This window comes from Mobula hypostoma, chromosome 18 (genome assembly GCF_963921235.1).
Source record: "Mobula hypostoma chromosome 18, sMobHyp1.1, whole genome shotgun sequence".
NCBI lineage: Eukaryota > Metazoa > Chordata > Chondrichthyes > Myliobatiformes > Myliobatidae > Mobula > Mobula hypostoma.
In genome coordinates, this window is record NC_086114.1 from 69,820,270 (window position 1) to 69,845,885 (window position 25,616).

At 43.3% G+C, this 25,616-nt stretch overlaps 1 protein-coding gene across 1 annotated transcript in view; it reads right to left on the reverse strand.

The window, feature by feature from the left end:
• The window catches only part of LOC134358136 (transient receptor potential cation channel subfamily M member 1-like), a 245,739-nt gene that overhangs the window by 3,774 nt on the left and 216,349 nt on the right, over positions 1 to 25,616 (reverse strand). The window contains exons 22-25 of the mRNA XM_063070122.1: positions 24,767 to 24,941; positions 17,999 to 18,019; positions 12,537 to 12,681; positions 2,721 to 2,911 (exon numbers count right to left, since the gene is read on the reverse strand). Coding sequence (XP_062926192.1) covers positions 2,721 to 2,911; positions 12,537 to 12,681; positions 17,999 to 18,019; positions 24,767 to 24,941 — 532 coding nt within the window. The remainder of the gene's footprint in view (positions 1 to 2,720; positions 2,912 to 12,536; positions 12,682 to 17,998; positions 18,020 to 24,766; positions 24,942 to 25,616) is intronic.

Sequence of the window (25,616 nt, forward strand, 5' to 3'; positions counted from 1 at the left end):
AACAATTCATGTCATTGGAGATGAAGTAGGGAGGTGGTGGGGAGCGGAGTATCCAGTACATAGAGAATCTGGGACAACAGTGGGGTGCAGGAGTAGAGACAATATATGTGGTGAGAAGGATGGAATTGATTGAGTAGATGTAGAGTTCTTCCCCCTGGATGGGGCATCTAGAAATAGAGATCACGATCTGAAAATAAAAGGCTTAGCCGTCCTGGACTGAGATGAGAAGAAATTTCTTAACCCAGGTGATAGTGATCTTTATAATTTTGTAACCAAGTGGACTTGAGGGTAAAATCACTGAGTACATTTGAGGCAGAACTGCATACGTATTAAAAATTCAGACAATCAAGAGAGATGAAGTTAGTGCAGCAAAGTGAAGCTAAGCTAAAAGATTAGACACATTCCTACATAACACAGAGCAAGTGTGGAGCTGAATAGCATGCCTTGCTGAATGGCTACCCCTGCTTCTATCATGGTGAGAAATGGATGAAGGTGGGGTTGGATGGGGAGGGGGGATGGGATAGTATGACAGAATTCACCCAGCACTTTGAGAGGGAGAAGATAAAGACAGATCTATCAGTATTACAATAGTGTAAAGTGGATTACAGAGGCATGAGTGAGGAGCTGGCCAAAGTTTATTGAAAGGAAACACTAGCGGGGATGACGGCAGAACAGCAATGGTTGGAGTTTCTGGGAGCAATTTGGAAGGCACAAGACAGATATATCACAAAGATGATGAAGTATTCTAAAGGGAGGACTGTGCCTGATGGGAAGTCAAAGGGAGCGTAAAAATAAAAGACAGAGCATATAATTGTGCAAAAATAACAGTGGGAGTTTAGAGGATTGGGAAGCTTTTAAAAATCCAACAGAATACAACTAAAAAAAATAAGAGAGAAAATGAAATATGAAGGTAAGCTAGTCAAAAAAATAAGGATACCAGAAGTTTATTCAGATGTATAGAGAATAAAAGAGAGGTGAAAGTGGATATTGGACTGCTAGAAAATTATGCTGGAGAGGTAGTGAGTGGGTACAAAGAAATGACGGACAAACTTAATAAGTATTTCATGTCAGTGGAGGGTGCCAGCAATATGCCAAAAATTTGAGGCTGGGCAGAAGTGAGTGTAGCTGCTATTACTAAGGACAACTTGCTTGGGGAGCTGAAAGGACTGAAGGTAGGTAAGTCACTTGGACCAGATGGATGACATCCAGGGTTCTTTAAGAGGTAGCTGAAGGGATTGTAGAGGCATTAGTAATGATCTTTCAAGAATCACTAGATTCTGGAATGGTTCCCCAGTTCAGGAAAACTGCAAATGTCACTCCACTTTAAGTGGGGAGGGAAGCAGAATAAATAAAATTATGGGCCAGTTAGCTGACTTCAGTGGTTGGGAAGATGTTGGGATCCATTGGTAAGGATGGTTTCGGGGTACTTGGAGGCACATGGTGTCTGACAAATCTGTTGGAATTGTTTGAAGCTTGATAGGCAAAGGAGAGTCAGTAGACGTTGTTTACTTGTATTTTCAGAAGGCCTTTGAAAACATACCACACATGAAGCTACTTAACAAGATAATAGCCCATGGTATTATAGTAAAGGTACTAGCATGAATAGAAGATTGTCTGACTGCCAGGAGGCAAAGAGTCGGAATAAGGGTCCTTTTCTGGTTGGCTTCTGGTGTCTTACAGAGGTTGGAATTGGGACTGTTTCTTTTCCACAGTATATGTCAACTATCTGGATTACAGAATTGATAGTTTTGTGGCCAAGTTTTTCCACAATACAAAGACAGGGCAGATAGTGTTGAGGAAGCACTGTATGCAGAAGGACTTGGACAGGTTTGTAGAATGGACAAAGAGGTGGCAGATGGAATATAATGTAGGGAAGTGTATGGTTATCCACTTGGTGTAGACTATTTAATAAATGGGGAGAAAATTAAAAAATCAGGGGTGAAAAGGGATTTGAGAGTTCTTGTGCAGGATTCCCTAAAAGTTAACATGCAGGTTGAGTCAGTGGTAAGAAAGGCAAATGCAATATTAGCATTCATTTTGAGAGGAATAGAATACAAGAGCAAGGCTGTGATTTTGAGGCTTTATAAGGCATTGGTCACACTTTGAGTATTGTGAGCAGTTTTGGGCCCTTTATCTAAGAAAAGTAGTAGTAGCATTGGAAAAGGTCCAACAAAAGTTCACGAAAATGATTCCAGGAATGAAAGTATTAACATATGAGGACAGTTTAATGGCTTTGGACCTGCACTTACCGGAGTTTAGAAGAACGAGGGAGGATCTCACCGAAACCTATTGAATATTGAAAGGCATGGACAGAGTGGATGTGGAGAGAATGTTCTTATAGTGGGTGAGTCTGGGACCAGAGGACACAGTGTCAGAATAGAGGGATGTCCATTTAGAACAGGAATGAGAAAGAGTTTCTTTAGTCAGAGGGTGGTGAATGTGTGGAATTAATACAACAGGTGCCAAGTAATCGAGTATATTTAAAGCAGAGGTTGGTAGGTTTTTGATTAGGACATTAAAGGTTATGCAGGTGAGAGGGATAATAAATCAGCCCTGATGGAATGGCAGAACAGACATGATGGGCTGAGTGGCCTATGTCTCATGGAAGCTGTGGTGGGTATGGGGACAGTAGGGTAATGTGGAGTGATGGTGGAAGAGGCATATGGCAGAAGTCCACAGGTTGAAAGGCACAATGACTAGCAATCCAGAAGTTCACACACTTAGCCCCCGATCTCGCTCATCCACCTTCTGGTTCTTCCTGTGGCAGCAGTGGCGAATGACCATGGCCAGGTAACTGAAGACAATGAGTGGCGGAGGGAAAACTGGCCTCTCGTGGAATGTTAGGATCAGCTGATAGCGTTGGAACTTCCACACTTGGTTAGAGATGGAAATCACCTCCAGGAAAGTGTTGCTGCAGGAAGAGGTAACAGTGGATCTCAGTTTGGAAACCTACACTGAGAAATCTCAGGGAGAGGGAGGGAAATGCACACAGGGATAGTGAGAAGAAGAGGCAAGGATCTGTGATAGAGTAAACTGTATAGAGAACTTCTGTGAAGGTATAAAGAGCATTGAAGGATAGATGGGGAAAACTTGTTGGTAAGACACACAAGGGGAATTTAAATCTGACTGTTTCAATAGTTCCTCGCATTGATGCATATTACACACATAGCAGAGAGGCAGGCTTACATACAGTGTTTCATTATTACTAAAGTACAATGGTGGAGGCACTGTAGTATACATAAACACTGATATATCTTAAAAACAATGCTCTCCATGTGAGAAGACTATCGATACACTATTGTACCAGAGAGCATTGTTGATTCAGTGTGACCACCTTTATTAAGATTGTATTACTGTTAGCTTTTTACTTGCAAACAGTGACACATGAGCACCAGACACTGCATACTAGATGAGTTTAGACCATAACAGATGGTCCATTCAACCCATTAAAGTGTGCTCCACCATTCAATCGTGGCTGGTTTATTTTCCTTCTCAATCACATTCTCCTGACTTCTCCCCCTAACCTTTAATATTTTACTAATCAAGGACCTATCAATTTCTGCTCTAAACATATCCAGTGACTTGACCTCCATGGCCATCTGTGGCAAAAGCTTCTTACGCCAGGCCCTGAGAAAACTGAGCTCCCTGCCACCACTGGGTCTCATCACATAGAAAGCGCAAATAGCATAATACTGTTTACTTTTTAACTTGTGCTGTAAATGCACCTTATGCTAAATGTCAATCTTCTGGAATGTATTTTACTATCAGTTAATTTATTTGTGATAATGTTACTTTATGTGTTGTGTGCAAATCATATGTACTATGTTGTCCCCCTTGGGTCCGGAGGAACATTGTTTTGTTTGGTTGCATATAGTACACGTATATGATTGAATGACAAAAAACTTGAATTCCACTCTGATTAAAAAATTCCTCCTCATCTCTGTTCATCCTTCCATTCTCAGGGTGTGCTCTCTGGTCCTAGACTCCCCCAACATCCTTTCAATGTTCACTCTATTTAGGTATTTCAATATCCCCCTTCATTGTTTAAAACTCAAGACTGTTTGCGACAGTGCTGCTTTAAGGAGCAAACGATAGTAGTCAAGCAAGGGTTTCTCCTGGTAAAGCACTGGTGACAGGCAGCAGTGGGTGTTGCAGACACATTTGATTAGCTGGAAGAATGTGAGAGGTCTCAGCCATTTTCCCTGCATCCTGGTACAGCTGCCCACTTGGTGACAGCACATTCCTTCAATTATACATTTTTCATCCTGAAATTAATCATTTCCTTGTATTGACAGCCAGTGTAGGTAGAAATCACAGAATCATACAACACAGAAAGGGGCTGTTTCAAATACTGCAGATCCACTGGCTTGTCTTACATTGAATTGTACAGCACAGGAACAGGCCCTTCAGCCAAACCAACTAAAAAGCAAATCAGAAACACCCAAACTAATGCCTCGCACCTACACTACATCCATATCCCTCCATGTATTATCTCAATGTATCTCAACAGCCTCTATTTGCCTCTACCACCATATCAGGCTTTGCAATCCAGGCATCCACCTCTCTCTCTGAGTAAAAAAATTTACCCCTCACATCCCCCTTGAACCTATCCCCTCTCACCTTCAATTCACGCCCTCTGGTATTAGACATTTCAATCCTGGGAAGAGATACTCCCCTTCTACTCTATCTAAGCCTTTCATAATCTTATAAACTTCTATTAGATCTCCCCTCAGCCTCTGGTGCTCCAGAGAAAATAACCCAGATTTGGCCCATCTCTCGTTATGGCACATGCCCTCTAAACTAGGCAACATCCTTGTGAACCTCATCTGCACCCTCTCTAAAGCCTCAACATCCTTCCTATAGTGAAGTGACCAGAACTATATGGAGTACCCCAGATGTGGCCTAACTAAAGTTTTTATAAAGTTGCAACATAACCTCGTGACTTTTGAACTCAGTACCTTGACTAACAAAAGCAAGCATTCCGTAAGCCTTCAGAACCACCTTATTGACCTGAGCAGCCACCTCCAAGGAGTGGATCCCAAGATCTCTGATCTGCAGCACTGTTGAGGATCGTGCCCTTAACAGTGTACTGCCTCCTTACCAAGGTGCAACATGTCACATTTATCTGAGTTAAACTCCATCTGCCGTTTCTATGCCTAGATGTACAACTGATCAATATCAATGTGAAAGAACTATTGAAAATTTATCAAACATGATTTCCCTTTCATAAAATCTCAATGTTGAGTCTGATTATTTTATAATTTTCTTAATGGCCTGCTGTAATTTCCTTAATCCTACATTCCAGCAATTACCCATTTATTAATGCTGGGCTAACTGGCGATTAACTCCTATTTCCCATCTGGCTGCTTTCTGGAATGGTGGTACTACATTTCCAATCTTCTGGGACCTCCACATAGGGAAATTTGATAGATTACAACCAATGTACGCACCTTTTTTGAAGCCACTTCCTTTAAGAATCCAGGATGCAGATCATCATTTATGAGTCTCGTCTGCCTTTACACCCATTAGTTTAGTTAATACCCTTTTCTTGTGACAGGGATTGTGTTAAACTTCCCTATCCCATCCTTCCCTGTTTTTCTATTATATTAAAATAGTTTTAGTATTTTTTACTGAGAAGACCAGTACAAAATAATTATTTTGAATCTCTGCCATTTCTCCATTCCCCAGTCATATGCTCCAAGGCTCAAGCATTTCCTTCAGCGACTCTCTCATACTCGCTATAGAAGTTTACATTAATTCTGAGTTTTCTCAGGTATTTTATCTTCTCTTTCATTATACATTTTAAATACTTCCCAAACCAGAGGAATCTTCACAAACTGAATGCCTTTTTTTAATGTAATACAATTCCTTAACTTCTTTAGTCAGCCTCAGATGTTTTACCCACTTTTAGAAACATAGAAAACCTACAGCATAATACAGGCCCTTCAGCCCACACTGCTGTGCTGAACATGTACTTACTTTAGAAATTACCTAGGGTTACCCATAGCCCTCTATTTTGGTGAGCTTGGGGTCCCAGAACAGATCCCTGAGGCAGACCACTGGTGACTGACCTTCATGCAGAATATGACCCGTCTACAACCACTCTTTTCCTTCTGTGAGCAAGCCAGTTCGAGATCCACAAAGCAATGTCCCCTTAGATCCCATGCCTCCTTACTTTCTCAATAAGCCTTGCATGGGCTACCTTGTCAAATGCCTTACTGAAATCCATATACACTATATCTACTGCTGTACCTTCATCAATGTGTTTGGTCACATCCTCAAAAAATTCTATCAGGCTCGTAAGGCACGACTTGCCTTTGACAAAGCTGTGGTGACTATTCCTAATTATATTATGCCTCTCCAAATGTTCATAAATCCTGCCACTCAGGATCTTCTCCATCAACTTACCAACCACTGAAGTAAGCCTCACTGGACTATAATTTCCTGGGCTATCTCTACTCCCTTTCTTGAATAATGGAACAACATCCGCAACCCTCCAGTCCTCTGGAACCTCTCCTGTCCTCATTGATGATGCAAAGATCATCGCCAAGAGGCTCAGCAATCTCCTCCCTCGCCTCCCACAGTAGCCTGGGGTAATCTCATCCAGTTCTGGAGACTTATCCAACTTGATGCTTTCCAAAAATGCTCCAGCACATCCTCCTCCTCAATGTCTACATGCTCAAGATTTTCAATCCACTGTAAGTCATCCCTACAATCACCAAGATCCTTTTCTGTAGTAAATACTGAAGCAAAGTATTCATTAAGTACCTCTGCTATCTCCCTCGGTTCCATGCACTTTTCCACTGTCACACTTGATTGGTCCTATTCTCTCATGCCTTATCCGCTTGCTCTTCACATACTTGTAGAATTCCTTGGGGTTTTCTTTAATCCTGCTCGCCAAGGCCTTCTCATGGCCCCTTCTGGCTCTCCTGATTTATATCCATCTAACAGTTACAGCACGGAAGCAGGCCATCTTGGCCCTCCTAGTCCATGCCGAACTCTTACTCTCACCTAGTCCCACCGACCTGTACTCAGCCCATAACCCTCCATTCCTTTCCTGTCCATATATCTATCCAATTTAACTTTAAATGACAACATCGAACCTGCCTCAACCACTTCTGCTGGCAGCTCGTTCCTGTTACGTACCCCGCAACTGGGTTGCCAAACCAGCAGAAATGGATCACTCAGTTGGAGTCTGGAGTACTAGAACTAAGAAAGTTTTATTAAAGAAGCAAGCAACACAGTAATCGAAAGGATAATAAATGCAACAATTCAACAATGATAACCACACATGTGCACAGAATTAAGATAACAGCATCAATCAAGCTCTATCGTTGTCTAGGGGTAAATGACCAATTTCAAAATTACTCAAAGTTCAGTCCAGTTAGTAGTTCAGTTCGCAGTAATCATTGCCATGGCGGTGGACAACGTGGGGGAAGAGAGACATAGAACAGGAACAACTGATCATTCAGAACGGCTTCACTCACAGACCAGCAAGATGGCTCACAGACCAGCGAGATGGCTCACAAACAGCTTTTGGGCGGGTCCTTGGTGATGTCACCTGAGGTCACCGACTGTGACCCCTCCTCCAGATGCGGTCGATCCTCTGCAGTGAACCCGGCACCCAGGCAAGGGCGGACACACACCGGGTTCCCGCTGATCGTACCTTTCCACCCTGTGCGTTGTCCGGTACTTCTCACCACTCGTGAGAGGCGCACCGCTTCCAGGGTCTCGTTACCTCGGGTGGCGTGTGTGTCTGTCTTAGCGAACCTGTCCCTTTTTATCCCCCTGCTGGGGTATCGCCTGTCCATCACTTCAAACAGTTCAGGGTTCAAAGGGGGGAGCCGCTCCAGACAGCTCTTCCTCCCACATCCCTTCATTACACATCTCCAGACGCTGCTCCATTGTTCCTTATCTCTCCTTCCCCTGAGGGCAGGTGGCAGACCAACTGCTGATGCCACTGATGCTAGCCCAGGCCAGCAAACATCTTAATTTTATGTGTATTCTCGTAACATTCCACACAGCTACCGCTCTCTGAGTAAAGAAGTTCCCCCTCATGTTATCCCTAAACTTTTGCCCTTTAACTCTCAACTCATGTCCTCTTGTTTGAATTTCCCCCACTCTCAATGGAAAAAGCCTATCCACGTCAACTCTATCTACCCCCCTCATAATTTTAAATACCTCTATCAAGTCCCACCTCAACCTTCTACACTCCAAAGAATAAAGACCCAACTTGTCCAACCTTTCTCTGTAACTTAGGAGATGAAACCCAGGCAACATTCTAGTAAATCTCCTCTGTACTCTCTCAATTTTGTTGACATCTTTCCTATAATTCGGTGACTAGAACTGTACACAATACTCCAAATCTGGCCTTAGTCATAGTCATAGTCATAGTCATACTTTATTGATCCCGGGGAAATTGGTTTTTGTTACAGTTCCACCATAAATAATAAATAGTAATAAAACCATAAATAGTTAAATAGTAATATGTAAATTAAGCCAGGAAATAAGTCCAGGACCAGCCTATTGGCTCAGGCATTATACAATTTCAACATTACATCCCAACTCCTATACTCAATGCTCTGATTTATAAAGGCCAGCATACCAAAAGCTTTCTTCATCACCCTATCCACATGAGATTCCACCTTTAGGGAACTATGCACCATTATTCCTAGATCCCTCTGTTCTACTGCATTCTTCAATGCCCTACCATTTACCATGCATGTCCTATATTGATTAGTCCTACCAAAATGTAGCACCTCACATTTTTCAGCATTAAACTCCATCTGCCATCTTTCAGCCCACTCTTCTAAGTGGTCTAAATCTCTCTGCAAGCTTTGAAAACCTACTTAATTATCCACAACGCCACCTATCTGAGTATCATCTGCATACTTACTGATCCAATTTACCACCCCATCATCCAGATCATTAATATATATGACAAACAACATTGGACCCAGTACAGATCCCTGAGGCGCACCACTAGACACCATCCTCCAATCTGACACACAGTTATCCACCACTACTCTCTGGCGTCTCCCATCCAGCCACTGCTGAATCCATTTTACTACTTCGATATTAATATCTAACGATTGAACCTTCCTAACTAACCTTCCGTGTGGAACCTTGTCAAAGGCCTTACTGAAGTCCACATAGACAGCATCCACCGCTTTATCCTCGTCAACTTTCCTAGTAACCTCATCAAAAAATTCAATAAGATTTGTCAAACATGACCTTCCACGCATAAATCCATGTTGACTGTTCCTAATCAGACTCTGTCTATCCAGATAATTATATATACCACTTCTAAGAATACTTTCCATCAATTTACCCACCACTGATGTCAAACTACGCTCTGTCCGCCAGAGAAAGCAGGATCTCCCAGTGGCCACACATTTTAATTCCATGTCCCATTCCCATTCTGATATGTCTATCCACGGCCTCCTCTACTTTAAAGATGAAGCCACACTTAGGTTGGAGGAACAACACCTTGTATTCCGTCTGGGTAGCCTCCAACCTGATGGCATGAACATTGACTTCTCAAACTTCCGCTAATGCCCCACCTCCCCCTCGTATCCCATCCGTTATTTATTTTCACACATTCTTTTTCTCCCTCTGTCCCTCTCACTATACCCCTTGCCTATCCTCTGGGCTTCCCCCCACCCTTTTCTTTCTCCCTGGGCCTCCTGTCCCATGATCCTCTCATATCCCTTTTGCCAATCACCTGTCCAGCTCTTGGCTCCATCCCTCCCCCTCCTGTCTTCTCCTATCATTTAGGATCTCCCTCTCTCCCTCCCACCTTCAAATCTCTTACTAGCTCTTCTTTCAGTTAGTCCTGACGAAGGGTCTCGGCCCGAAACGTTGACTGTACCTCTTCCTAGAGATGCTGCCTGGCCTGCTGCGTTCACCAGCAACTTCTATGTGTGTTGCTCAATCCCATATTCACCCTTTTCAATTTTGTCTGCCTTTTATGTTGCAACTCATCCTGTTGACTCAGCAGTCTCTCTTCATTACACATTGCTTCTGTTTGTAAACCAGCTACCTCATCTTTAGCACCGGGAGCTTGGGCTTTACTCTTTGGAGAGAAGGAGGATGAGAGGTGACATGATAGAGGTGTACAAGATAATAAGAGGAATAGATAGAGTGGATAGCCAGCGCCTCTTCCCCAGGGCACCACTGCTCAATACAAGAGGACATGGCTTTAAGGTAAGGGTTGGGAAGTTCAAGGGAGATATTAGAGGAAGGTTTTTTACTCAGAGAGTGGTTGGTGCGTGGAATGCACTGCCTGAGTCAGTGGTGGAGGCAGATACACTAGTGAAGTTTAAGAGACTACTAGACAGGTATATGGAGAAATTTAAGGTGGGGGCTTATATGGGAGGCAGGGTTTGAGGGTCGGCACAACATTGTGGGCTGAAAGGCCTGTACTATTCTATGTTCTATGTTACTATGAAAGATCTCAGCCACCATGCTCATGGACTGTTTGTTCTGCTCCCATCAGGGATGAGGGCTGCACAGCATCTACGTCAGGTTTCAAAAACAGATACTTTCCCCAAGCAGTAAGGCTGATCAACACCTCCACCCACTAACCCACCCCTCCAAACCCTCAACCACCACTACTTTATCATTTGAATTTTTAATTTAAATCTTATATCCATCCCACAATGTGAGGGAATAAACCCCTTTGCATTATGATTCCGTTGCAATCTACAGACATGTGAATTTACAAGTCTAATGGTTTGCAGAAAGAAGCTGTCAGGTAGCCTGTTGGTACTGGCTTTAATGTTGCTGTAGCATTTGCCAGACAGAAGCAGTTGTAACAGTTTATGGTTGGGGTGTCTGGTATCCCTGATGATCTTCCAGGCCTTCTTTCTACACCTGCTGCTATAAATGTCCTCATTGGAGGGAAGTTCACATCCGCAGATGTGCTGGGCTGTCCGTACCACTCTCTGCGGTGCCCTGTGATCAAGGTCGATGCAGTTCCTGTACCAGGCAGTGATACAGCCAGTCAGCATGCTCTCAGTGGTGCCCCTGTACAAGGTCTTGAGGATTTGGGGACTCATGGCGAACCTCTTCAGTCGCCTGAGGAGGAAGAGATGCTGTTGTGCTTTTTTTTTGGCCACAAAGCTGGTGTGTACAGTCCAAGTGAGATCTTCGGTGATGTGTATACCGAGGATCTTGAAACTACTCACCCTCTCAGAGGCAGTGCCATTGATTTTGTCTCTGTTCCTCCTGCAATCCACAATCAGCTCTTTTGTTTTTTGGGTATTGAGGGAGAGGTTGTTATCCTGGCACCACTGTGTCAGGGTGTTAACCTCTCCTCTATCGACTGTCTCATCATCGCTAGAAATAAGGATGATCAATGTTGTGTCATCTGCAAATTTGGTCAGCAGATTGGAGCTGTGTGTGGCAGCACAGTTGTGGGTGTAAAAGGGAGTAGAGGAGGGGACTCAGGACACAATCCTGGGGCCACCTGTCAGAGGGACAGAGTGGCAGGGGTGAGGGATCCCATCCTTACCACCAGTTGGCGATCCAGTAGGAAGTCTAGGATCCAGCTGCAGAAGGCGGGGAGCAGGCCAAGGTTTTTGAGCTTCCTGTCAGAGTCACCTTATGTACTCCTGTGCCTAGTGTCACTTTATGGACATCGAATCAATCCACATTTATAAGTCATATTATTTATTTATATTTATTGTGTCTTTTTTTAAAAATTATTATTGTGTTCCTTATCTTATTGAGTTTTTTAATGCTGCATTGAATCTGGAGTAACAATCATTTTGTTCTCTATAGAGTTGTATACTGGAAATTACATTAAACAATCTTGAACAGAAGATCCATAATTGTCTTTTCTCTGGCTTCACGATTTTGTAGTACCCACATTAGAAACCTCCTTTATTTGGGAATTTTTTTTCACCAGGAGAAATCGATATTCATGCCATCAAATTGGGGGCTGCCCCTCCACCCTGAGGGTGGCCTCATCTTGACCATGAATTGACATGTTGGAACGGGAATGGGAATGGGAATTCAAATATTTGGCCACGCTTAGTTTTGCTTTTGGCGGATGGAGCGGAGGTGCAAACAAAGCAGTCCCCCAATTAACGAGTCTCGCCAACGTAGAAGAAGCCACATCGGGAGCACTGGTCACAATAGACGACCCCAGCAGATTCGCAGGTGAAGTGTGGCCCTGAATGGTGAGGGAGGATGTGTATGGGCAGGTTGCATATTCATTTTACCTGTATTACAGTATAATTGTGGTCATGGGCCTATAAATCACTGCCACTGTAACCTCAGACATCTGCTTTTCTCATCCCCACACAAAGCAATTCCACATCTTTAATTTCACAGACAATATCGTTCATCACCACAGCTGTGATCTCATCTTTTATTGATCAGATTACATGCCTATCACTGTGCATTACTCAGCAAACAGCAACACTCTTTCACTCTGTTTAGCAGGGAAAATGTCACCCACCACAAGGCTCATTCAAATGTCAATATTTAAGCCATCCACTATGACTGATAAACAAGTATTAGATTCTTACTTAAAGACAGCTATCAGAAGATTGACAAGCAGGATGTTGGCAACCAGCAGGTAGCAAGCCATGATGGCTGGAATCATCCAGGCTCCGGGGATGCAGGGAGGGAGTCGCTTCCCATCGTCATCAAACAGGTTCTCCCCACATGGAGCTGCAGGAGACAAACAACTTGGTTTAATGTACATCTGCTTTAATGTTCTGATCCCAAGCCCACCGCTCTGTGTCATAGAATTTTATTTCAGGACAGAATGTCCCTGCTTTATTAATCAGAGAATAGAACACATTACAGGCCCTTTGGCAAACACACCCATGGTACCAAGTTGCCGAGTTGAACTAGTCCAATTTTCCTGCCTTTTCCTCTGAACTCTCCTGTCCATTGAACCGGCCAAACACCTTGTTAATGTCATAGTTGTATGTCTCCACTTCTATTGACAGCTCCTTCCATATACTTCCCACCCCCTGTGTGAAATCAGATTCTGGGGACCTTTTAAATCTCTCACCTCTCATTTTCAATAGTGTCCTTGAGTTTTGGACTTCTCTACCATTAGATAAACCATTTTGGCAAGTAAAATGTGTGTATTATCCTCGTGATTGTACAACCCTCCGTCTCCTATGCTCTAGGGAAAGGGTTCCAGCCAATGAAGACACTGCCTTTAAGCCAACAATCCAGTCATGATGACATCCTTTTATACAACCCCTCCAGTTTAACTACATCCTTCCAATAGCAGGCTGGGAAGAATTTTACACAGTGCAGCAATTGTAGCCTTACCAATCTACTTCACTGAGCAATGCAGCTTTCCAGTTTGAGGATAACCCAGTTTTTGTTTAATATATATCCGAAGGATCAGCGCGGGCTGATAAATCAACTAACTGGGGCATGTTTCAATCAGACTGTGTCTGTAAATGTACACTAAATGAGGATGTTCCACACAAACTGTGTGTAAATGTACACCAAATGGGCGTGTGTCACACAAACTGTGTGAATGTACACTGAATGGGGGTGCTTCACACAGACTGTGTAAATGTACACTGAATGGGGTTGTTTCACCCTGTGTGTAAATGTACACTGAATGGGGTTGTTTCACCCTGTGTGTAAATGTACACTGAATGGACGTGTGTCACACAGACTGTGTGAATGTACACTGAATGGGATTGTTTCACACTGTGTGTAAATGTACACTAAATTGGCGTGTGTCACACAAACTGTGTGAATGTACACTGAATGGGGTTGTTTCACACTGTGTGTAAATGTACACTAAATGGACGTGTGTCACACAGACTGTGTGAATGTACACTGAATGGGGTTGTTTCACACTGTGTGTAAATGTACACTAAATGGACGTGTGTCACACAGACTGTGTAAATGTACACTGAATGGGGTTGTTTCACCCTGTGTGTAAATGTACACTAAATGGACATGTGTCACACAGACTGTGTGAATGTACACTGAATGGGATTGTTTCACACTGTGTGTAAATGTACACTAAATTGGCGTGTGTCACACAAACTGTGTGAATGTACACTGAATGGGGTTGTTTCACCCTGTGTGTAAATGTACACTGAATGGACGTGTGTCACACAGACTGTGTGAATGTACACTGAATGGGATTGTTTCACACTGTGTGTAAATGTACACTAAATTGGCGTGTGTCACACAAACTGTGTGAATGTACACTGAATGGGGTTGTTTCACACTGTGTGTAAATGTACACTAAATGGACGTGTGTCACACAGACTGTGTGAATGTACACTGAATGGGGTTGTTTCACACTGTGTGTAAATGTACACTAAATGGACGTGTGTCACACAGACTGTGTAAATGTACACTGAATGGGGTTGTTTCACCCTGTGTGTAAATGTACACTAAATGGACATGTGTCACACAGACTGTGTGAATGTACACTGAATGGGATTGTTTCACACTGTGTGTAAATGTACACTAAATTGGCGTGTGTCACACAAACTGTGTGAATGTACACTGAATGGGGTTGTTTCACACTGTGTGTAAATGTACACTAAATGGACGTGTGTCACACAGACTGTGTGAATGTACACTGAATGGGGTTGTTTCACACTGTGTGTAAATGTACACTAAATGGACATGTGTCACACAGACTGTGTAAATGTACACTGAGTGGGGTTGTTTCACACTGTGTGTAAATGTACACTAAATGGACGTGTGTCACACAGACTGTGTGAATGTACACTGAATGGGGTTGTTTCACACTGTGTGTAAATGTACACTAAATGGACGTGTGTCACACAGACTGTGTAAATGTACACTGAATGGGGTTGTTTCACCCTGTGTGTAAATGTACACTAAATGGACATGTGTCACACAGACTGTGTGAATGTACACTGAATGGACGTGTGTCACACAGACTGTGTGAATGTACACTGAATGGGGTTGTTTCACACTGTGTGTAAATGTACACTAAATGGACGTGTGTCACACAGACTGTGTGAATGTACACTGAATGGGGTTGTTTCACACTGTGTGTAAATGTACACTAAATGGACGTGTGTCACACAGACTGTGTGAATGTACACTGAATGGGGTTGTTTCACACTGTGTGTAAATGTACACTAAATGGACGTGTGTCACACAGACTGTGTGAATGTACACTGAATGGGGGTGCTTCACAAAATGTGTGTAAATGTACACTAAATGGGATTGTTTCACACTGTATGTAAATGTACACTAAATGGGATTGTTTCACACTGTGTGTAAATGTACACTAAATGGGATTGTTTCACACTGTGTGTAAATGTACACTAAATGGCTGTGTGTCACACAGACTGTGTGTGAATGTATATTAAATGGGGGTGTTTCAGACAGACTGTGTAACACTGTGTGTAAATGTACACTAAATGGGAGTGTTTCACAAAGACTGTGTAAATGTACACCAAATGGGGTTGTGTCACACAGACTGTGTGTGAATGTATATTAAATGGGGGTGTTTCAGACAGACTGTGTAACACTGTGTGTGTAAATGTACACTAAATGGGGTTGTTCTACCCTGTGTAAATGTACACTAAATGGGCGTGTTTCACAAAGACTGTGTAAATGTACACTAAATGGGAGTGTTTCACAAAGACTGTGTAAATGTACACTAAATGGGCGTGTTTCACAAAGACTGTGTAAATGTACACTAAATGGGCGTGTGTCACACAGACTGTGTGTGAATGTATATTAAATGGGGGTGTTTCACACAGACTGTGTAACACTGTGTGTGTAAATGTACACTAATTGGGGTTGTTTCACCCTGTGTAAATGTACACTAAATGGGGTTGTGTCACACAGACTGTGTGTGAATGTATATTAAATGGGGGTGTTTCAGACAGACTGTGTAACACTGTGTGTGTAAATGTACACTAAATGGGGTTGTTCTACCCTGTGTAAATGTACACTAAATGGGCGTGTTTCACAAAGACTGTGTAAATGTACACTAAATGGGCGTGTGTCACACAGACTGTGTGTGAATGTATATTAAATGGGAGTGTTTCACACAGACTGTGTAACACTGTGTGTGTAAATGTACACTAAATGGGGTTGTTTCACCCTGTGTAAATGTACACTAAATGGGGGTGTTTCACAAAGACTGTGTAAATGTACACTAAATGGGGGTGTTTCACAAAGACTGTGTGTGAATGTATATTAAATGGGGGTGTTTCACACAGACTGTGTAACACTATGTGTGTAAATGTACATTAAGTGGGGGTATTTCACAGTGTGTGTGTAAATGTACACTAAATGGGGGTGTTTCACACAGACCTGTGTAAAAATGCACATTAAATGGGGGTGTTTCACACGAACTGTGTAAAAATGCACATTAAATGACAAGATTCCACATGAAAGGTTAGTTAGGAAGGTTCAATCATTAGGCATTAATTTCAAAGTAGTTAAATGGATTCAGCAGTGGTTGGATGGGAGACGCCAGAGAGTAGTGGTGGATAACTGTGTGTCAGATTGGAGGAGGGTGTGTAGTGTTGTGCCTCAGGGATCTGTACTGGGTCCAATGTTGTTTGTCATATATATTAATGATCTGGATGATGAGGTGGTAAATTGGATTAGTAAGACGCAGATGATACTAAGATAGGTGGCGTTGTGGATAATGAAGTAGGTTTTCAAAGCTTGCAGAGAGATTTAGGCCAGTTAGAAGAGCGGGATTGAAGATGGCAGATGGAGTTTAATGCTGAAAAATGTGAGGTGCTACATTTTGTTAGGAATAATCAAAATAGGACATACATGGTATGTAGGGCACTGAAGAATGCTGTAGAACAGAGGGATCTAGGAATAATGATGCATAGTTCCTTGAAGGTGGAATCTCATGTGGATAGGGTGGTGAAGAAAGCTTTTGGTATGCTGGCCTTTATTAATCAGAGCATTGAGTATAGGAGTTGGGATGTAATGTTGAAATTGTATAAGGCATTGGTAAGGCCAAATTTGGAGTATCGTGTACAGTTCTGGTCACCGAATTATAGGAAAGATGTCAATAAAATTGAGAGTACAGAGGAGGTTTACTAAAATGTTACCTGGGTTTCATCTCCTAAGTTACAGAGAAAGGTTGAACAAGTTAGGTCTTTATTCTTTGGAGCGTAGAAGGTTGAGGGGGGACTTGATAGACGTGTTTAAAATTATGAGGGGGATTGATAGAGTTGACGTGAATAGGCTTTTTCCATTGAGAATGGGGGAGATTCAAACAAAAGGACATGAGTTGAGAGTTAAAGGGCAAAAGTTTAGGGGTAACATGAAGGGGAACTCCTTTACTCAAAGAGTGGTAGCTGTGTGGAACGAGCTTCCAGCAAAAGTGGTTGAGGCAGTCTTGATGTTGTCGTTTAAAGTTAAATTGGATAGGTATATGGACAGGAAAGGAATGGAGGGTTGTGGGCTGAGTGCAGGTTGGTGGGACTAGGATAGGGTAAGAGTTCGGCATGGACTAGAAGGGCCGAGATGGCCTGTTTCCGTGCTGTAGTTGTTATATGGTTAAATGGAGGTGTTTCACAAAGACCTGTGTAAAAATGCACATTAAATGGGGTGTTTCACACAGTCTGTGTGTAAATGTGCACTAAATGACCGGTGACTAGATTGCTCTTGGTCGAGCCAGTGAATGCCAATGGGCTGAATTGCCCTGTACTTCGCTGTGTCTGGAACTGTGCTGCAGACTTCACTGAAAGTTTACACTTCATCCCACGTCTGATCTCTTTTGCATGGATACTTAGTGGTGAGGAGACCAAATTACTGACGTATCAGACTGCATCCGCTGTGCCAATTTCACAGAAAGCTAAGGCTCACTGTAAGTTATTAGAAATAGTTGGTTTAGCTGAACAAGAATATAAAAATCCATCTGCCGGGTTGGAGTCTGAGTTTGCACAAAGCCAGGTAGCCTAGAATCAGCGTTAGATCCCACACATAACAGAAGCAGCCCCTGGCACTTCCAGCTGGGAGGGCATCTCTTCATACTCACGATTGATTTCCATGGCGTAAACTGATGCAGTTCATTGAAGGCACAGTGGAAGTAAAAGAAAGGAAGAGATCATTAAGAACCAATCACCACACATCCAAAGCAAAAAGTCTTACCAACATTGGTAATTCAATGTCATCCCAGTGAATGCAGCAAAGATTTGTGCCCATGTTGGCTGAATCTAACCTGGGTTTCCCTCAGCCCTTCCAATACATGCACTTGGATCATTGGCTGCTTTTGGCACAGAATGGTACACACAGCCTCCAGCTGCCCTGGCAAGGCTGGTGAATATTCTATACAATTCTCCAGTTCATTTAAATTCTTCCAGGGATTTCACAGGATTCATGTATGAAGTATTTCTCTATCAAATGCTGCAAAATTCCAGAAACTAATATAAAACAGCGATGAAGGGTCAGCCTGAAATGATGACTGTATTCTTTTCCATTGATGCTGCCTGACCTGCTGAGCTCTTCCAGCATTTTGTGTGTGTTGCTTTGGATTTCCAGCATCTGCAGGATCTCTTGTATTTATAATACAAACAGTGCCACTTTCAAACAAAAAAAACCCCAGCTATTTATGGCACCTTACGTGTGGGGGACAGCTCAAGATGCATCCTTTCAGAATTTTCAAACAGAACTAGCCTCCAGCTGGGAAAGCTAACGTCAGCTGGGGAGAAAGTCCACAGGCCATTCTGTCATCGTGTGCATACTGGCTTCTCACCAGGTCATTTCTCTGCTGACTTCCAATACAGATATAGAATATGACCAGAAGCTGTATCAAAGAGAGAGCATGTGAAGTATACCTTACCAGAGGAGAGAGACGGAGAGAGCTGGAGAGTGTAATGATGGAATTTCAGAGTTAGGGAACTGGCTGCTGAAGGCTAGGCTGCCAATGAGGGTGTGATTAAATCTAGGCACGACAAAGAGTCCAGAATTTGAGGAGATCTGGGGTCGTAGGAGTGAGAAGATTACAGGGATGGCGAGAAAGGAGACCATGTGGCATCTCACAAACGAGAAAATCTGCAGATGCTGGAAATCTGAGCAACACACATAAAATGCTGGAGGAACTCAGCAGGCCAGGCAGCATCTGTGGAAAAAAAAAGTACAGTTGACATTTCTGCCTGAAGTGAGGAGAAGTTTAAACTGAGGTGTTTGTCAAGGGGGAGCCAGTGTAAGTCAGCAAGTGCAGAGATGAGGCATGAATGGATTATGTGTCAGTCGTAGGTGCCTCAGGTTTACAGAGAGTGGAGTCAGGTAGCTAATCGGCAGATTGTTGGAATAGTAACAAAAGCATGACTGAGCTTCCCTCAAGTTCACTGAAAGGGACAGAGCTCGTGAACTTACAAGGGTGAATACTCTGACTCAGAAATGTGATCCAAAGCTTATTTCAGAGTTTAATATGTTTCCCAGGAGCCTGGTCCAGCCGATCAGTGTGATGAGTGTCAGGAACAATTTCAGAATTATATAGAAATATATACCAGTGATGGTGACAGAGAGCCGGCTGCTGTCAGCGGAAAGGTGGAAACTCACACCACCTCTTCATCGGATGTTATTATTAGGAAAAGTGTATATATTTATGTACTCAGCAGGCCAGGCAGCATCTGTGGAAAAAAGTACAGTTGACGTTTCGGCCTGAAACGTCGACTGTTTACTCTTTTCCATGAATACCACCGAGCCCAGACTAACTGGCCTATATTTTCCTTTCTTCTGCCTCTCTCCCTTCTTGAAGAGTGGAGTGACATTTCCAATTTTTGTGTCTTCCAGAACCATTCCAGAATCTAGTGATTCTTGAAAGATCATTACTAATGCCTCCACAATCTCTTCAGCCACCCCTTTCAGAACCCTGGGTGTACACCATCTGGTCCAGATGACTTATCTACCTTCAGATTTTTCAGTTTCCCTTCTCTCTACTTATGGTAACTTTACATTCTTTAAGACACTTGATACCTGGAACTTCCTTGAATGCATGGCTGAGGAGTTGGTGCAGGGAGCAGGGTTTTAGATTTTAGATCATTGGGATCTCTTCTGGGGAAGGTGGGACCTGTACAGATTGGATGGGTTGCACATGAACTCGAGGGGGAGCAATATCCTTGCAGGTAGGTTTGCTATCATGGTTCGGGGGGGTTTAAACTAATTTGCAAGGGGGATGGGACCCAGAGCGATAGAGCAGTGAAAGAAGTGCATGGAGTAAAGCCAGATCTAACATACAGAGAGGCTTTGAGGAAAGAGAAGCAGAATAAACAGTGTAAAGACAGTAAGGTAGAAGGGCTGAAATGTGTGTACCTCAATGCAAGAAGCATCAGGAACAAAGGTGATGAACTGAGAGCTTGGATACATACATGGAATTATGATGTAGTGGCCATTACAGAGACTTGGCTGGCACCAGGGCAGGAATGGATTCTCAATATTCCTGGATTTCAGTACTTTAAAAGGGATAGAGAGGGCGGAAAAAGGGGAGGAGGGGTGGCATTACTGGTCAGGGATACCATTACAGCTACAGAAAGGGTGAGTAATGTAGCAGGATCCTCTTTTGAGTCAATATGGGTGGAAGTCAGGAACAGGAAGGGAGCAGTTACTCTATTGGGAGTATTCTATAGGCCCCCTGGTAGCAGCAGAGATACAGAAGAGCAGATTGGGAGGCAGATTTTGGAAAGGTGCAAAAATAACTGGGTTGTTATCGTGGGTGACTTTAACTTCCCTAATATTGATTGGCACCTGATTAGTTCCAAGGGTTTAGATGGGGCAGAATTTGTTAAGTGTGTCCAGGATGGATTCCTGTGGACAGGCCGACCAGGGGGAATGCCATACTAGATCTAGTACTAGGTAATGAACCGGGTCAGGTCACAGATCTCTCAGAGGGTGAGCTTCTTGGGGACAGTGACCACCACTCCCTGGCCTTTATAATTATCATGGAAAAGGATAGAATCAAAGAAGACAGGAAAATTTTTAATTGGGGAAAGGCAAATTATGAAGCTATAAGGCTAGAACTTGCGGGTGTGAATTGGGATGATGTTTTTGCAGGGAAATGTACTATGGACATGTGGTCGATGTTTAGAGATCTCTTGCGGGATGTTAGGGATAAATTTGTCCCAGTGAGGAAGATAAAGAATGGTAGGGTGAAGGAACCATGGGTGACAAGTGAGGTGGAAAATCTAGTCAGGTGGAAGAAGGCAGCATACATGAGGTTTAGGAAGCAAGGATCAGATGGGTCTATTGAGGAATATAGGGAAGCAAGAAAAGAGCTTAAGAAGGGGCTGAGAAGAGCAAGAAGGGGGCATGAGAAGTCCTTGGCGAGTAGGGTAAAGGAAAACCCCAAGGCATTCTTCAATTATGTGAAGAAAAAAAGGATGACAGGAGTGAAGGTAGGACCGATTAGAGAAGATGTGCCTGGAGGCTGTGGAAGTGAGCGAGGTCCTCAGTGAATACTTCGCTTCGGTATTCACCAATGAGAGGGAACTTGATGAATGTGGACAATATGAGTAAGGTTGATGTTCTGGAGCATGTTGATACTAAGGGAGAGGAGGTGTTAGAGTTGTTAAAATACATCAGGACAGATAAGTCCCTGGGGCCTGACGGAATATTCCCCAGGCTGCTCCACGAGGGGAGAGAAGAGATTGCTGAGCCTCTGGCTAGGATCTTTATGTCCTCGTTGTCCACGGGAATGGAACCGGAGGATTGGAGGGAGGCAAATGTTGTTCCCTTGTTCAAAAAAGGTAGTAGGGATAGTCCGGGTAATTATAGACCAGTGAGCCTTTCGTCTGTGGTGGGACAGCTGTTGGAAAAGATTCTTAGAGATAGGATCTATAGGCAGTTAGAGGATTATGGTCTGATCAGGGACAGTCAGCATGGCTTTGTGAAGGGCAGATCGTGTCTAACAAGCCTGATAGAGTTCTTTGAGGAGGTGACCAGGCATATAGATGAGGGTAGTGCAGTGGATGTGATCTATATGGATTTTAGTAAGGCATTTGACAAGGTTCCACACAGTAGGCTTATTCAGAAAGTTAGAAGGCATGGGATCCAGGGAAGTTTGGCCAGGTGGATTCAGAATTGGTTTGCCTGCAGAAGGCAGAGGGTGGTGGTGGAGGGAGTACATTCAGATTGGAGGATTGTGACTAGTGGTGTCCCACAAGGATCTGTTCTGGGACCTCTACTTTTCGTGATTTTTATTAACGACCTGGATGTTGGGGTAGAAGGGTGGGTTGACAAGTTTGCAGATGACACAAAGATTGGTGGTGTTGTAGATAGTGTAGAGGATTGTCAAAGATTGCAGAGAGACATTGATAGGATGCAGAAGTGGGCTGAGAAGTGGCAGATGGAGTTCAACCCGGAGAAGTGTGAGGTGGTACACTTTGGAAGGAGAAACTCCAAGGCAGAGTACAAAGTAAATGGCAGGATACTTGGTAGTGTGGAGGAGCAGAGGGATCTCGGGGTACATGTCTACAGATCCCTGAAAGTTGCCTCACAGGTGGATAGGGTAGTTAAGAAAGCTTATGGGGTGTTAGCTTTCATAAGTTGAGGGATAGAGTTTAAGAGTCGCAATGTAATGATGCAGCTCTATAAAACTCTGGTTAGGCCACGCTTGGAGTACTGTGTCCATTTCTGGTCACCTCACTATAGGAAGGATGTGGAAGCATTGGAAAGGGTACAGAGGAGATTTACCAGGATGCTGCCTGGTTTAGAAAGTATGCATTATGATCAGAGATTAAGGGAGCTAGGACTTTACTCTTTGGAGAGAAGGAGGATGAGAGGAGACATGATAGAGGTGTACAAGATAATAAGAGGTATAGATAGAGTGGATAGCCAGCGCCTCTTCCCCAGGCCACCACTGCTCAATACAAGAGGACATGGCTTTAAGGTAAGGGGTGGGAAGTTCAAGGGGGATATTAGAGGAAGGTTTTTTACTCAGAGAGTGGTTGGTGAGTGGAATGCACTGCCTGAGTCAGTGGTGGAGGCAGATACACTAGTGAAGTTTAAGAGACTACTCGACAGGTATATGGAGGAATCTAAGGTGGGGGCTTATATGGGAGGCAGGGTTTGAGGGTCGGCACAACATTGTGGGCCGAAGGACCTGTACTGTGCTGTACTATTCTATGTTCTATGTTCCACCATACTGCTAATGTCTTCCACAGTGAAGACTGATGCAAAACATTTCTTCAGTTTGCCTGCCATTTTGTTGTCCCTCTCGCTCATTGTTTTCCAGCTGTCGCCTCTCTTTGACACTTTAAGTATCTGAAGAAACTTTTGGTATCCTCATTAATATTATCGGCTCGCCTATTTTCGTATTCCATCTTTAATTTCTTAATGACTTTATTAGTTGCCTTCTGTTGGTTTTTAAAAGCTTCCCAATCCTCTAAATTCTCACTTATTTTTGCTCTACTATATGCCCTCTCTTTGGCTTTTAATTTGGCTCTGACTTCTCTTCTTAGCCACAGTTGTAATACTTCTTCCTCTTTGGGATGTATATATTCTCCGCCTTCCAAATTGCTTCCAGAAATTCCAGCCATTGCTACTCTGCCATCATCCCTGCCAGTGTTCTTTTCCAAACAATTCTGGCCAACTCCTCTCTCATGCCTCTGTAATTTCCTTTACTCCACTGTAATACTGATATATCTGACTTTAATTTCTCCTTCTCAAATTTCAGGATGAATTTCATCATTTTATGATCACTTACCCCTCAGGGTTATTTAACCGTGAGCTCTCTAATCAATTCTGGTTCATTGCACAACACCCAGTTCAGAATAGCTGATCCTCAAGTGGGCTCAACCATGAGCTGCTCTAAAAAGCATCTCGTAGGCACTTTAGAAATTCCCCCTCCTGGAATTCAGCACCAAACTGACTTTCCCAATCTATCTGCATTTTGAAATCTCCCAAGACTATTGTACTGTAAAGCATTGTGCTATCCACTACACAACCATGCCGCCCCTGATGAGAAAAGTTGGGAACCAAGGATATCAGAGATAACGCTGCAAATGTTGAAAGTGCTGTGATTGCAAGCGACTCTCTGATCAGAGGATGTGCAGTCCCACTCAGCCTGGCAGCCATGGAAAGGTGCTGCAGCATCATGGAATACCCAACTGTGTCAAGGGCTGCAGCCTTTTGGGAAGCATGTGTATCAAGGACTAGATCATGATTTTGTTAAAGACTATTTCAGTGAGTCTCAATATTGCAGGTAGTTTCAGTGGTTTAACACACCACATTCTCATCACTTTTCAAAGATTGGTCTTAGTCACCATTTCTTGAAGAGATGGCTTGTCTGTGTAGATGTACAGAACGGAGATTTTAAACTCCTTCATCTTTACCTTTCTTTTCTTGTTTAAGGGCTATTCACTTCTTGTTCCTGGTCTTATGGGGGTGATAATCACCTTAATTTACATCATGATGAAATAATCAATCATGCAATAAAGATTCACCCATTGATTAGTTTTGACAACTCAGCAACGGCAGGAATGGTCATTTTATGAATTGTTCTGAGTTAGCAGAGCATAGTCCAGCCACATCATGGATGTTCTGTGTGTTCAGCTTTGATCACAGGCTCACATGCTTTCTGTTCCCAGTCTCTGTTTGGTGTCCCCTATGTTCTATATCCATATGTGAATGTCAGCTGGGAGGCAATCACTACCTCCTCCCCTCAGTACCTGAGCAGCTGGCTGCTTTAAACCTCAACTCCCTCAGTACCTCAGCAGAGGAGAGACGGGCAGCTGCTGGCTGTTCTAAAACCAGTCATCTACCAGAGAGACAAGAAGCAGAGTCTTACTATGAATTCTGGTCTTACGGTCTATCTGATCTGCAAACACCTCTCCGTAGATCATCCAATACGGCATGTAGAAGATGTTGCGTGCTAGCCTCCAGGACGGCTCCTCGTCAGGGTGCAGAATTGCCTGTCTTGATACTCCAAAACTCATCAGGACTACCAGCATAATGACAACAAAGTACAGCATGTCCACCATCTGCAACAGAGAGTCCCACAGCTCTGTTATCATGGATAACGGACTACATTACATTCATAATGACAACAAAGTCCACCATCTGCAACAGAGAGTCTCACAGCCCTCTTATTGTGGATAAAATACCAAATTACACTGCATTGAGGCAAAGGGCCACCACCAGTGCTGGAAATTTACTCACGAAGCCTTCCCCATGAGAAAATTTGGCTGAGTGGTGTCATAACAACAACCTCTCACTCAACGTCAACAAGACCAAGGGGCTAATTGTAGACCAGGAGAGGGAAGCCAGAGGTCCATGAGGCAATCCTCATCAAAGGATCAGAGGTGCAGAGGGTCAGTAATTTTAAATTCCTGGGTGTCACTATCTCAGATGACCTGTGCTAGACCCATCATATAAATGTAATTGCAAAGAAAGCACCTCTACTTCCTTAGAAGGCTACAGAGATTTGGCATGACATCAAAAACCTTAACAAACTTTTATAGATGTGTGGTAGGAAGGTAGGAAGTGTATTGACTGGTTGCATTACAGCCTAGTATGGGAACACCAATACCTTTGAGCAGAAAATCCTACAAATAGTAATGGATTTGACCAAATACAGCATGGGTAAAACCCTCCTAACGATTGAGCACATCTACGTGAAATGCTGTCATAGGAAAGCAGCATCCATTATCAAAGTT